The following is a 15,662-nucleotide window of genomic DNA, read 5'->3' as shown; positions in this document are numbered from 1 at the left end:
CTAATTAAAACGTGATCGTTGCGGCTCATTGGCTGCAGGATATCACCATTAATACGTAGACAATGTGTTTTGCAGCTGTTGTCCAAGTCCATCGAGCAGTTACGTCAGCCCAGCGCACACCTGCAGGAGTCGGAGGAAGAGCAGGAGGAGCAGCAGCAGCACAGGGAGGAGATGGAGAGCATGCAGGAGGACAGGCTGCCCCCTGGAGGCGTCATCCGGAAGCACACGCTCAGCAGTAGCAGCAGCGGCTCCAGCAGCGAGCTCCCGGAGCTGCCGGCTCACTGCGGGGTCATCAAGGTCAAGGAGGAGCCGGCCGATAGCGAGGACGAGGCTCTCACGGGCCAGAGCTTAGAGTCGGAGCAGAGCACCTATCTCCACCAGGTCAAAGGGAGGCTGGTGATAAGAGCCATGATCTGAGAAGGGAAGAGGATGAGATCACACACTTGCAACATTCGCGAATATACATCTACATCCCTGCAGTTTACACATATAAGACACACACACATACACACACGTTTCACAGTAGGCCAGCTCTCCCCGTCACGACATTCTTCTCACTCAGCTGCAGCCTCACTCGTCCCCACACTCTTAAGACTCTCTGTTTGTGATCTTTGTGTAGTGATCTCTGTAAAATATGTACGTTTCACTCATGTAAATACGAAGACAATTTAGACCGTTCTTTTAAGGAGCCGCTCTGGTCATCTCGAGCTCAAAAAAAAACAACAAAAGTTGTATGTACATATACTGTGGATTTAGCATCAGAGGCGAGAGGGAAGCTCAAGCATGTGTACAGCTTTGAAGAGCCACCTTATGTTCCCATTGTGTACATTTTTTTTCTCCCATAAAATATTTGACTACTCCACTATCCACTTTCATCTTTGAGAATTACTCTCACGTTGTGTTGAGGAATTTAAAACACTACATGCTCCGTTGTTCTTGAAAATCTGTGATGATGTTCCATGTTAAAAGAGCATCTGTCTTAGAGAGAATGTATTCTTAAATCCTAAGAGAAGGACGCTCCCACAGGGCAGACTTTTTTTGGTGTTTTTTTTTGTGCTGGGAGTGATATTGCCATTGGAATATGGTCCACTGCTCATATTGCAAATTTGAGGGATAAAGCACTAAATCCCTGCTTGGGTGTTGCAGGCATCCTCCAACACATCCCAAAGTCTCAGCGTCTCTTTCTCGGAGTCGGTCCCAGAGCCAGGGCCCTGTGTTGAGCCGAGGCTCTCCTCCCTCTCTCCCTCTGGGTCCAAAATCAAAAAAGCTCGGGCCGAGTTCCTGCCCAGCTTTCAGCAGAGGAGTCAGACAGAGAGAAAAGAGAGAAAGAGCGAGAGGGCCGGGCAGGAAATGCCTTCTAGAAGCCAGGAGTTGGAGTGATTCATGTGTGCAGGAATGTTGAGAGAGGAGGACCTAGGGTTGGAGGAGTCCAAGGGGCCAGGCTTGAGAATTGATTTACTGTCAAAGAGAATTACAAAGTGAGTGGGGATATGGTTAAGGGAGTCCTTTTTTAAAGGAAATCGCTTCCTTTGTATTCCCCAGTGGCATGCTTACCTCAACACACAGGTTTGATGTTACTTCAATAAAAAACCCTGGACGGGACCTCGCTTCTTCTTCTTTTTTTGTTTTTTTTAAGCCCATTTTCCCCTGAAAGTGCCCATTGCGACATGTATAGTCTGTCTTAAAGTGATCAATCAAATGTATTGCATAGCCGTAAACCTTCCTGTTTCATTTGTACCGTCGACTAAATGTAAAAAAAAAAAAAAGGAGAAAAAAAATGCTAGTATAAGGTTCTGTGTTTGGATTCATGTGAAAATCAAAATTGTCTGTCTTATGCTGTACATTCAGGTTGTCCGGTTTTAATGTTTTTAGTGTAAGTAAACACAATCAGAACAATGTGAGTCTTGTTCTCTTGCTCCTTTGATTTGGTTGTAATGAGAACCCCTTTGCCGCCAGTGGGGGTGGAGGTGGAGATGGAGGGAGGTTGGGGAGGGAGGGTGGGGGTCCTGTGGTCTGTTCATAGCAGTTTGCATTTCTTCTTCTTCTTCTTCTTTGTTGCCTTGCGTGATAAAAACCTTTCGTTTTTTAAAATAAAGTTCATTTACCTCTGACATCCCTGCGTTTGTTTTTCCACCATCTTTATTACGAAGGTTGCGTGAAGCGAGTAAAAACTGTTTTCTTGTAAATCCGTTCTTTCTAATTTTGACATTAACATCCCAAACAAATCATTATCCCCCGGCTTGCTTTTCCCACAATAGGCCCTATAACTCGGCTCTTTATTTTCAGGAGATCTATGTAACCCTTTAAAGGGAGCTTAAGGGACTTTCGAGACATTTCTTTGATGTGAGCGAGTAAGGCTTCTTGTGCTGCATTAAAGCAGTCAAGATAAGGTGAGCTGCGAGCGGGTGATATATGACTTGCGTGAATACTTTCAAACCAAGCTTAAGCAATTTCACAGCAAGCTTAGGGTCATGGGACTGACCTGATATGCTATACACGCAATGATGAGACCAGAAAAGTTCACTCGTAGTCTAATGTTGCTCTCTGCAGAATGCAACTCTGAGAACTTTTGACAGTTAGACAGGCTGCTGCTGGTGGCTTCATGCATCTGATGGTTCAATTTAGAGGTTTGTTATATAGAATAACATCCAAACATGCACATTTTTTAATTAAACTTGCATGAGAGCTCCTAAAGCATTTTCTAGAAGGTGTAGAGTTACTTCACATTAGGAAGTATTTGAGCTAAATTAGACACTGACTCTTTCTTAAGTAGACTCCATCTGTCTTGGGCTTCAGGCCCTTGTGATTTTAAATGAGCTGTTACAAAGGGAGAAAAAATAACGAAGCCCAAATCCATCTGCGCTGCCCCTCCCCGGCTGCCCACAGAGCCAGTTGTAAAAGCAAACAAGCATTTTTAAAGGTGTAAGGAAGTAAGAAAGACATAGGCCTACCTATTTCCTCTAAATGGAATAGACTCCAAAAGTGAGGCCTAGAGTTTTATCACCTACAGCTCTATAAAAAATGGTATTTGGATGCAGTTGTTGTGCGCACACAAGAATGCGTGATAGATGGTGGTAATGATGACTGTGTGGAGTCATAAATTTCAAGGCTGCAATTCAAATGAGGATCAACAGGAAAACACATTCTTACCCTCTAAAAGTCTGCCAAATCACGGAATAATCGGCAGAGGTTCTTGAGTGAAAATGACACAGGCAGAGTAAAATGCACTCTAAGCATTGGGCTGCTGACAACACTTAAAAAGCAGTGTTTATATATGTTCATACCACAAGGACTGGACCCTTTAACTAAAACCACATGAATTCATTTGATATATCAACTTTCTGTTTGTGAAGTATCAGAGAACTTGCAAAAAATAAGTTTCATAACTGAGAAAACAGGGGGGGAAAAGTTGGTCCCTGAAATTAAAAGGCATCAAGTTTTGAAGTGATTTCTAACAACTTGGCGTCTTCTTATGATTCAGTCAAAAACAATTGGTTTTACTGCAACTTTTGGACAATGATCTCTTTCTAATCCTATTGTGCTCATTGGATTTACACCAGAGAGCCAAAACAAATGCACTTACCCAACTACTGACTGAGAATCAGTAGTTCTCTGGTTGGAAATTCTGTTTAATTTCATTATTATCCCACTGATTCACAGACAAAAAGCACATTGATGCACTCCACACAGTAAAGTACAGACCTTTCACAACTACATTATACAGAAAAAAATCTAACCTGTGACTATGTGAAGTTCAAACTGATGACTGAAAAAGATGCTAAATACAGCAATATATTCTTTTTCACTTGCAAATGACAAATCTTTGACATTTTCTGATTCATCTCTTAGTTGTCTGATTCATCTGTTACATATGTATGTGAATAAATCGTGCTTTATACTCGGAATAAAGCAGCCAAATGGTTCTGTATTTAAACCCAGGGGCGTAGATTCCATTTGAACATTAAGCCAAACGTCTGTGGGAGGTCTTTTGAGCATCCAGTAATTCATTTCCTGTATTTTAATGAAGTGCTATGCGTCAATTTTGTGTAATTTCTTTGGACGAAAAAGAAAAAAATTCAATTTTTAAAAGATTGAAATATATATATATATATATATATATATATATATATATGTATGTATAAATGCAGTAACTCTCATGCATTTGTATCAACTTTTCTCATTTATGATTGACCACTAACATGAATGCTGAATATACTCTTTTTGTCCTCCTTTCTGTCTTTTGTTTGGGGAAGTAACCTCTTCAAACACGCACATGGCGTCTATTTATAAAAATGAACTAACTTGAACTGAATGAAGTTACTTAATTTATGAACTCCTGGACTTTCATAGTGCCTGTTCAAAACACTCTTTGCATTCAAACCTATTAATTGGGAAATGCATGTGTTCTTACTCTCTGACATGTCTCTCCATGTTTATGCCAATGTTTTCTTAGATTTCTGTATAAATTTAAACTGCATCTCATGATCTTTTGAGGTCCTACATCTTCTCAGTATGCACAGACAAAACTATCTCATCTTTGTATGCACTCAGAGGGTTAGTGGTTGAAATTTTAAAAGGGGGAAATCTAAAATCAGTCCACCTATAGCTGATAACGTTAGCCAGGTATGCCTCCATTGCTCCTATCACCTTTTGTACTGAACTGTGCACTCTGTGACACTATTAATAGGTCATCGGTTTCCACTTTAGCCCAAATTGTAATCAGCGCCTCAGTTTGATGAGGTTAATGCAATCAGTGATAAGGTTGTGAGGATGGAAGAGTCCTCAGTTTGTTATTAATTTGGAGCTTTATCTTCCCAGAGCAGGTGAACTCCACAGTGTGATCACAGCTCACCTCATTGTCACCAGAGCTTAAAGCTGAGTCACCAAATAACGTCCAGAAGCGTGGCCTCAAGAGCTTAAAGCTGAGAACAGAACACTTCTAACCTTTCACCATCTAGAATGATATCCTGTCCTGAAGAAAGACGTGGGACAAGGAACAGGGCAATCTAAATCTAGCAGAGCATCAAGTGACAAAAGGTTCCTATACTTTCATCACCTTGCAGCTACAGTGACCGTGTTTGCAGTGTCCACATCTTTAGCGATGCATGTTTGTATTTCTAGATCATGCAAGTTAAAGGTAACACCCTGCAGCATGTAGAGGCAGCTGCTGGCACACTCTTGCAGCAGTCTATTTTTGACTGCATTTGGATTCCTCTGTCCCTTCAGGGTGTATATAACGTTATGACAGAGTGTGTAGGACATAAACAAGCTCCACAGGTTTTGGCATTGTGACAGTGCACAGACAGATACTGATAGATAACGAGGTAACGAAGGTGTAAACAGTTTTCAGCTGTGTATGTCAGCGAGTGTTGTTGTAAACATATAAACTGATCAGCCACAACACTGAAGTCCTTGTCGGTCATTGATTTAATTCCTATAACCTCATCTTTGTGTATCAAAGTTACAGATTTAGAAGTTTATTCCAGGAAAATAGCACCACTCTGCCTTAAAATTGCTCAACTATAGCTTTACATTGTTGATTTTCCTTCAATGTGAATGCTGATCAAGTGCATGGCGCCAAATCTTCAAACACTGTTCAAACACTACTCTACTTCACACAATGGCAATTTTTAATACTGGAGGAATTCTTAAGAAGAATAATGATACAGAAAGCCTAAAATCTAACAGGATTGGTTCCTTAGATTTGTTAAGTATGAAACCCTGGAAATCCAAATCCGTGTTTTTGAGGCTGTCATCAGTAAACTGCAGTTTAAAGAGGAAAGTGTGTATAAAAATACCATGCAAACATGTGCTATGGACTTGGAAAGTTCACAGCCTGGTTCTCAGATCAGGCTCAATCTGCAGCACCTGTGTGATTGAGCTTGGCTGTGTGCTGTTGCCAATCAGCTGGGCGGGGATATAAGGAGGGATCTCCCAACTGCTCAGTTGATGTGGAAGGTTTGACGCCATCAGTCGGCCTGCTTTCTAGAAACCTAAGTGTCTTTGTGTTGTCAATGCACAGAGCCCAGCACTTCCTTCCTTTTGTTTTGGAGAATGCTTTTCTTTTGAGGGGTCTTAGTTTTTGTTTGGTCTACCACCTTGGTAGATTTAGTGGGGGGATAGAGGTATTCAACCACTCTGTCCTCTGTTAGACCACAGAACTCTGTTTTCTGTTTGTTTCTGCAATTTTTCTGTTAGTTTCACCTGTGAACAACTATCCATCCATCCATCCTCTATACACTGCTTTATCCTCACTAGGGTTGTGAGGGGGGGCTGGAGCCTATCCCAGCTGACAGCGAAGGCAGGGGACACCCTGGACAGGTCGCCAGTCTGTCGCAGGGCTACATATACAGACAGACAATCACACTCACATTCACACCTACGGGCAATTCAGAGTAATCAATTAACCTCAGCATATTTTTGGACTGTGGGAGGAAGCCGGAGTGCCCGGAGGAAACACACGCATGCTCAGGGGGAACATGCAAACTCCATGCAGAAAGATCCTAGGCCCACCCCGGGATTCGAACCAGAGATCTTCTTGCTGAAAGGCAAAAGTGCTAACCACTACGTCACTGAGCAGCCCCTGTGAACAACTATAGTTCATTCAATTTGTCTGAGACTGGGGGGGGTGAAACATAACAATTAGGGGCTCATCCAGGATGAATTTGTGAAAATCCTGATCCTGTTTTTTGCAGCTGTTATTCAGTTGGTTGTTTTTCTTAAATAAATAAAAAAAGAATAAAAAGTTACTGCACAAGTAATGGAGTCCACAGTGGAGGCTTTAACTAAAAACCCCACCTGGGAAGTGCTCAGTGCCTGGAAGAAGGCAGAGTTGGTAGAGATTCCTTGCCATTTTGAAATAGTAGTGGCAGCAGGAAGTAAAAAGGAAGTGATAAAAGAAGCTGTGGTAATTGGGATGCTGGCAAAGCAAATTCTGAACTCTGATTATGAAGCGAAGTCTGAGAGTCTTCATGAAGAAGATGAAGTGGTTGAGGGGGATGTTGAGCCTGCCTCTGGAAGTAGTGGGGGAAAAACTAGAGCTGGAGTAAATTAAATATGAACAGATGAGACTGTGGCTAGTTTTTCAAGAAAAGCAAAATGAGCAGACTATCCTTTTAAAAGAGCTTGAGCTTGAAGAGCTCAGAATAAAATCAACTCACCAATCGGGGTCCAAAGATTTTGATCTGGCATGGAATGGCAGACTCGTGCCTTCCTTTAATGAAAAAGAGGGGGATGACTACTTCACTCTTTTTGAGAGGCTGGCTGATACTATGAAGTGGCCTAAAGAGTTCAAGCCATTGCTTCTTCAAAGTGATTAGTAGGAAAAGCTCAGAGCGTTTATGCATCATTGTCTGTTGCTCAATGTTCAGATTATCTGGCTGTGAAAGAAGCCATTCTCGGAGTCTATGAACTGGTGCCAGAGGCCTATAGGCAACAATTTCGTAAATTGAAGAAGAATGAAACTCAAACTCATGTTAAATTTGCCAGGGAGAAGCAATGCGTGTTTGAGCGCTGGTCCAAGTCACAGATGGTCAAAAATCTAGAAGGTTTAAAAAACATCATCCTGTTGGAGCAGTTCGAGATGCGTGCATGAGAGCGTGGCAACATATCTCAATGAGCTCACCCTGGAGAGAGCAGCTATCCTAGCTGATGAGTTTACGATCACTCACAAATCCACTCTATCAACAAAGTCATCAAGCACCCACAAATACAATACAAAGCAATCTTTTCCTTCTAAACCTGTGCATGTTGCTGCCTCAAAAATGACCCAAACCATTGTGTGTCACTACTGCCATATGAAAGGTCACATTGTTCTTGACTGTCCTTTTACAGAAGGAAAAATGAAAAAGCAAAAACAGTAGCTCGGCTCGGAAGGCCCTTAATTGCTGAAACTTTGGTCGGCATTTGTAAACCTATAGATAAGGTACCAGACGATTTTAAGCCTTTCGCTTCGAAGGGATTTGTGTGTCTTCCTGGTGACTGGGCTAGCAAGCGACCCATAACAATACTGTGAGACACCGCTGCATCGCCCTATATTGTGCAGGTCCTTCTCATGCCGCCAAAATAGCTCTGACCCATCTTTATTAATCCCACAGTGGGGAAATTTGCATTGTTACAGCAGCAAAGAGGATAGTGCAAACTTTTAAGAAATATAAGTACAAAAAGTAACAGTATTGGACATATCGGCGGTATTGCATGGATTCTTTGACTAGAAATACTTAGAATTCATTTTGACCAGATTTGTCCATAAGTAGAAAATAAACAATAGAGCAAATATTCTAGTATATGCACTACCATTCAAAAGTTCAGGGGTCACCAAGACAATTTCATGTTTTCCATGAAAACTCACACTTTCATTCATGCATTAATATTGTTGCACAAGGGTTTTCTACTCATCAATTAGCCTTTGAACACGATTAGCTAACACAATGTAGCATTAGAACACAGGAGTGATGGTTGAAAATGGGGCCTGTGTACTCCTGTGTAGGTATTCCATGAAAAATCAGCCATTTCCATCAACTATTATCATTTACCACATTCGCAATGTCTGGACTGTATTCATGATTGATTTATCTTCCTTGGAAAAAACTGCTTTTCTTTCTAAAACTAGGACATTCCTAAGTGACCCCAATCTTTTGAACATTTATCTGATGACTTCTTCCAGCGTGGATGGAAAAACTGTGGAATTCGGAGATCCAGTCAACACCTTGAGCTCCTGGTTGTGGTCCTTGAGCGTTTTTTGAAGTGTGGCAAAGCACGCTGACCTGCTGGGGGAGTCTCAGGGGAGTGTGCTTAGTCTACAACAGTGTTTAGTGGGTGATACAAGTCAAAGTTTCCCAGCAGAACATTGGACTGTAACTGGAGGTTGATGCTGTGTATATCTATCAGCATCAAAAAGAAGGGACTGAACATGCTGCTAGTATGTCACGTCTGCTTTTAATCCGTTATTTTGGCTGTCATAAGGAGTGATGAAAAAATGTGACAACTCGTTTTGGAGTGAGCTTACTAAAGCCTGTGGAGAAGGATTGGCAGATGAGATGGTATCCCACCCATAACCAGAGGAAACTGCTCTCTGCTGTTAGAAAGACACTAAAATTTTCCATCATTAGTGGCCTTTTCATTAGGTTAAAACTTAGGTAAACATGTAAGTTTGCAGTTGATATTATTAGAGTGATAACAAGAAGAGTAAACTTCCAAATGAAATCACAAATGACAATGGAGTTAAATTGCTGAAGTAGGTCTTAAAATCAGTTGGCAGCTCTGGTCATCCTGACCCAGCAAAGCCCAAATGTACCATTTAACACAGACCAGCTGTGGAAACTTTACCTTTGTGTGGCTTCTTTCAGTCAGGTGGTGAGTTTCAGTCGATGATGCTCAGCTGGAGTTTCCTCCACCCAGTTGTTCTCGACACATTTCATCAGGTCACAAATCTTTAAATCAAGTCTGACAACAATCTGAATCCACAACATGATTGTATGAAAATCCAATGATGCTGCTGGAACTGAACAGCAACTAAAACCATCTGATACTTTCACATCGACTGATAGAGAGCCAGACAAGTCTGGGACTATTCTGAATCCTACACTGTAAAAAAATTATAGATTTTGGCAGATTAGGTGCAAAAAAACCATACAGTAAAATAACAGAAAAATTGTCATTTCATAAATATGTAATCTTTAATGAAGAATATTCACTTGTCTAAGATAATCTAGAATTATATATATATGACACAAGTTATAGACATTACAGACTGATGAAAAGACATTCATTCAACATTTTTGCTGTGACAACAAAAATGTATTTAATTCATGTTTTTGTTTTTAAAAATGAGAAAATGTAAAGAAATGTGCATTAAAATTGAATAAAATAAACTTAATACAATTCAATCGATTTGGGTTTGGTTGTTTTTTTGTATATTTACCACATCCAGAAACATGTGATTTTCTGCTGTGTTTGAAACCTGTTTTCCTTCATTTTATTAGTTGTCAGGGGTCTAAAACCAGAAAATATGTCGCAGACACCTATTAATAGATCAGTGAATGAACAGCACTGATGGTACGTAAGTGCTACAACCAGCTATAAACTCACAGTAAAGTATATTTGACATCATTATATGTAATCTTTGGCTCCACAATTTGTTTATTAAACTATTTGCGAGACGTTTAATGTGCCAGTTTCCTGTTTCCATTCATGTGGAGATGGCCAAATTATATAATATCCCATAAAACTACTGTGTGGGATGTGTTTGATGTTAGCTATTAACATCTATTTGGTTTAAATTATCATCATTGTGCCTATGTTTGGTCGACACGGAATATAAATGTGTTGACCTCATAAGTTGAGGTAAATGAGGAGGTCATTTGTTAGATGAGCTTTTAGTTTTTTAAAGCTTTGCCCACCAAAGTCGAGGATGACAGAAGCCTTGAACAGCACATAAAGGAAACTTTCCAGCTTTGCCTGTCAAGATTTGTACGGATCTGGCATCTAGTCGTACAACGTGGTGTTTTTCTTTCCATGTGTTGTTAACCAGTGTAGGACAGCGCATGAGGAGACTGTGTTGTGTGCTGGTGTGAAAAAGTGCACGGAGAAAGAAGTGTGATGTCAGGTGGGTGTGCATTTCTGCTGGATTCCTTGTGGTTTGTGAGGCCAAGATTTCTCTCTTTGATGGCATGTGAGCCTGTCATTGTGCATTAAATCAAACACTTTACAACGTTTATGCACAGAAAGCTGCATCTCAGAGGTAGAAATTTGTTCAGCAAAGCATTTTTATTGATTTTAAATAACAGCATGTTTTCCATTTGCACATCCGTTCACGAATTCCACGTCTTCTTGTCTTGTCTCCTGAGATGAAACATTGATGACCCGCCACAGATAGCATGTATATTACTGTCGCTCTCTCTGACTGGTGTCATCCATAGTGTTATCTTAGCCTTTCCAGGATTAATAACCTTTTCAAGTTTAATGAGATAAGCGACCTGGGGGAGTTCTTACTCCTGCTGTGTTCAAAGACCATCCGGCTTTAGTAACTGCTTTATCTCAGCCCCTGATTGACCCGACTGATAGGTGATACTGAGGAACCACAGTGGCCGAAGGGAAGTAGCCTCTCTGCTGAGGGAATGGGAACCAGCGAACCTGGGCTCTCCTGTCTGACAGAATCCCATCAGATGGCGTCTCCTGCCTTTGATTCCTGTGACCGGGTCCTTTTTACGTGCCTCCCTCCCTCAAGCCATCGAGCCCGGGGCCCATAAAGCGAGTCTGCCACTCTCCAGCTGTAGTTGGACAGGACGTGTTTGCCTGAATGCATCGCCAGGCAAAATGACGCCCCGAGGGCTCGTAAGACTTTGTGATTTCTTCTCCGAACTCCAGGCCAAGAGAGCCTTTTGAACTCACATCGTCCAAAATGCTGCCATTTGTGGCTTGTGACCGTGAACCACTGGCCTTATGCTGTACATGGCACGGCAAATACATGCATTAACTAGAGACATAATCTCAAGGGAGACACAAAAAGCCAGAAATATTGGCCTCATGCTTCAAAGAAAATGCAAATGTACATCAACTGTAACTCCAAAACTATACAAGTATACAACAGTAATTCAAATAAACTACCACTCAACAAATATGCCTTCTACAATTTGTTCAATTTGAAGAAAATGTTGCATTTCTTTATTTTAAACTACTCTTGGAGAGTTGAGACAATGGCATGGCAAGAGGAATGTAGGCGTCTCTGGGGAAATATATTTCAAAGAGGGTTTAAGAGCTCCCTCATTATCACTATATATTGAGAGAATAAAATGAGGGCCCCCGGAAAAGGTCCCCAGGGGCATCTGCATGCAAAGGGAGTCGATTGTCCTTCACGCTACACACTATATCACCGACTAATCTCTGAGGGAAACATCTGCGTGTGGACGGAGGCACGTGTTGTTGCAACTGAGTAGCAGGTTTGGAGACAGCGGAGAAAAAAAAAAAAGCAGCGCCTCACGCTCCATTAATGCTGCTGCTGCCATGTTCGCTCATCTGTGCAATTTCCAAATAACATCATCACTCAGATACACCCAGAAGAGGACGTGCCTGATACCTGCTCCGTGAAAATCATACTCTAGAGTTTATTTTGAGCACTTTACTTCAACTTAAGATCCATTTCGGGGGGAAAGTTTATTCAAAATTCATCATTTTGTGCAAGAAAAGCAGAATTACACTTCCATTAAAGTCGTTTTTATGCTTTATGGAGAGTAAATGTTCTGTGAATGACAACACGTTGACGTAAACAGTCAGATTCTAGCACATTCAGTATTTGTGGGAATGAACAATGGGTTTTCCACAGTTTTCAACCACATTTTATGGCCTTTTTCGGTGATGATTAATCAACAAAGGCCGCAAGATGTGGTTTGAAACTGCAGAAACAACAAGTCGGACCTCGTGTTGAGATTTCGTTCATTGGCTTGAAGGAGTCTTTCATTCTTATTTAGCTTCGTTTATAACATCATTATTGTTTTAAAGCTGAAAGCTGAGCCTGATGTATGGCATTAATTTTACTTTCTTCTAGAAGACAAATCAAATTAAGGCAGCCCTGTATTTAAAATTATGCTTCTGTCTGGCAAAAGTTGTTTATCTTCGCTGTGTGAAACCGCTGTGGTGTCCCGAGGGGCCGTGAACAGTTTGAAGTAAACCTTTCTGGACAAAATGTGAGCTCTGAGAAGTTTTAGAAGTCAGCAAAGTGCCCTGGAGAGTCACTGTGTAATTCACATAATTCATAATGAGGAATGAACTACACAATTTCATGTTGTGTGACTGGTTTGGGTGGAGGCCAGGCTGTGAAACAGCACTGTGACAGATCCACGGTGCTACATCACAGTTTTAACAGAACAGCACAGTGTAGGCACGCTGTTGACTGAACATAACGCACCACTAATGCAACGGAAGAATGTGTTACCCCACCAGACGGGAATGTGTGCCCACGCTGGTGCTAAGAGTCGTGACAGAGCATTTCTTTTTCGACAAAGTGGGAAATCACCATCTACATGAGGGGATCATGTGATTTAAATGCATAGGATGCCACAAATTGCGGTGCACTAAAGTTAATGGCAGTTCCCCCTCGTGTTTTGAAGTTCAGCTGGCACTGCCACCTCATATGGCCTGGTGTTAATCTGCCATGAAAAAGGCTGCATTATGCCAAGAGTGTAGTATAAGTGAAGTGGGAAACAGGTGGCCTCCACTTTCTCTCATTCCTGGTCTGAGCACCGGCTTCTGGACACAAAGTTGGACAGCTCGCAGTCTTTTGGGGGAATTTCCTCCCCGGCCACTTTATTAGTGAGTGAAAATAAACCTCAGATATTACTCAAGTGTTTACATATGTGCGTCTGTGCGGCGCATGAATTTTTCAGCTTTAGTGACGAAGCTTAAAGGAGCTGACGAACAGGCGTATTTCGGGAAATGAGCTTATTTGCTTTCTTTTCGAGAGTCAGATGAGAAATGTAATACTGCTGTCATATCTGTAGTAAATATAAAGCTACAGCCAGTTAGTGTTGGCCAGAAATGACTGAGTATCTTTGAAGGCTTGATATGAATCAAGTTTACACTGTTATGCTGTAAATCTTTTTGAGCTTGTTTAGCATAGAACCACAAGTTCTACTGCTGCCTTAAAATGTGTCAACCAGACACATCCTGAACTATTATTTTGATGCCATTTTTTTGAGTTTTGAAAAGTGAAATTAGCTTTACAACTAGTTGTTTCAACTTTCTTTACTGTAACATTGTTTCTTATTTCTCTGGCTTTCTTTTGAAACCATTTTATACCTCAAATAACACGCTCTAGTTAGTCTGGTTTAAATAAGTGTACAAAGGTCGGGACTGAATTCAGCACTAACCTTCCTTATGGTTACCACTGTTTTCATTATGTAAAGAAACAATCAGGATATGGCACATCTAAAATGACATGCAGGAAGTTTTAATTGCGATTTGTCTGCAAAAAAATGGCCTTCGGAGAATTGTATCTTCTAAAAATGAATCTTGGAAAGTCTGCTTGCATTTTAGTTTCGTTTCTTTAAAAATTAGATCTAATGAGTTGATTCAACTCTCGGCTTTAGATGAATTTAACTCATCATACTGAGACCTTAGATCAGACCACTAATGTTAGAAAGTTTTAAAATGATCCTCGAACCCTGAAATAAAGGGTATTTTAGGTTGAATAAGCTTGACATTCACACATTTTCTGTATTTACATCAAGTAAACAAGGGAATGATTCCTTAATTCATTGTTTCACATTATGCATCCAGGGAACAAAAATAATAATACAATTATGACTAATAATCTCTATTTATAGAGCCCTTAGTAAAACCAATAAATCTTAAAACCATAAGGTGGATAAAAACACAATTGAGTGTACAAAATGAACATAATGTTGGAAAAGTCACATCATGAAAAAAAAAGATGTGAATTAAAATTAGAAAAAAAAAACTCTCTGATTAAAGTATGGTTTAAGAAGCAACTCTAAAGAGAGCAGACCTGTTTGTTTTTTTTGTTTGTTTTTTTCGGCAGATTGTTCCAGAAATTCCGGGCCCAGATGACAAACTCTCTGTCCCCTTTCAATCTTGGTACAAACAAAAGACCTCTGGCCAAAGATCTCAAAGTATGTACTGGTGCATCTGATACTAAGAGGTCAGAGATATGTTGCTGGAGAAAGGTCATAAAAGTAATTATTTAAAACTTTAAATCTATGCAAAAACACTCTATGAGTCAGTATAAAGAGGCTCAAACTGCTGTGATGTGATGACATTTCTTGGTTCTGGTTGAAAGTCTTGGCATCTGAGTGCTGTACAGTCTGGAGTCGATCAATAAACTTTTGGTTCCAGCAGGTGAAATCCAGGTGTGATGAAATAAAAGTGTGTGAAATGGTGTCTGCGTCTTTAAAAGTTAAGACAGATCGTATATCTGAAATATTTTTAAGACAAAAATCAAAAGCTTTGTGATGTGCTGCTTAAAACTTTAATACTCGCAAATCGGACGCCAAGATTCTTTCCAACGCGTCTGACATGATCCAAAAGGGAACTAGATGATGAGCTGCGACCGAAAAACAAGACTGTCAGTTTTATCAGAAGAAAGAAAAGTTTTGACATCTGTCTGATTGGATGCTGTAAGGTGGATATATCTGCATATCATCAGTTTAAGAATGGAATGAGATGCAATGTTTACGAATAACACGCTTAAAAAGAAGCATGTAGAAAGAAAACTGACCCCTGTGGCACACCATACATGCTACAAAACTTTCTTTTTTATTGGAATTTTTATGTTACCAGACGAATAGCATCTGTAGAAAAGTGAGCATGCTACCTTAAAAAGTGTTAAAACCTCACTTATATACTGTATGACAACATGAATCTTGCTTTAGTAGTGTGCTTCTGTGTTATTCTCTGGGAAAATCCAAAACTGCACAGTGCAACAACCACTCAACAGCCATTTAGCTTAGCTTAGCAATTGAAAACAGCTTGCTTAGCAGTGTGTCCAAAATGTAGAACACCTCTAAAGCGCAATAATTAACACATCAGAATTAATTTATTCAGTTTGTTTGGAGGTGTTGTTAGGTTTTGCTAACATAGCGTTGCTTTTCTCTGTTTCCAGGCTTCGTGGTAGGTGACATATTCAGCCTTCACACAGGAAAGTAGTA

At 40.6% G+C, this 15,662-nt stretch overlaps 1 protein-coding gene across 6 annotated transcripts in view; it reads left to right on the top strand.

Moving 5' to 3' along the window:
* The window catches only part of hdac9b (histone deacetylase 9b), a 42,145-nt gene extending 40,244 nt beyond the window's left edge, over window positions 1–1,901 (top strand). For all 6 annotated transcript variants that reach the window (XM_051956653.1, XM_051956654.1, XM_022194517.2 and 3 more), the window contains one exon: window positions 76–1,901. In XM_051956653.1, coding sequence (XP_051812613.1) covers window positions 76–417 — 342 coding nt within the window. In that variant the 3' untranslated portion in view covers window positions 418–1,901. The remainder of the gene's footprint in view (window positions 1–75) is intronic.
* The last annotated feature ends 13,761 nt before the right edge of the window (window positions 1,902–15,662 follow it).

Source organism: Acanthochromis polyacanthus, chromosome 12 (assembly GCF_021347895.1).
Source record: "Acanthochromis polyacanthus isolate Apoly-LR-REF ecotype Palm Island chromosome 12, KAUST_Apoly_ChrSc, whole genome shotgun sequence".
Lineage (NCBI taxonomy): Eukaryota > Metazoa > Chordata > Actinopteri > Pomacentridae > Acanthochromis > Acanthochromis polyacanthus.
This window is presented reverse-complemented; position numbering and strand designations above follow the sequence as displayed.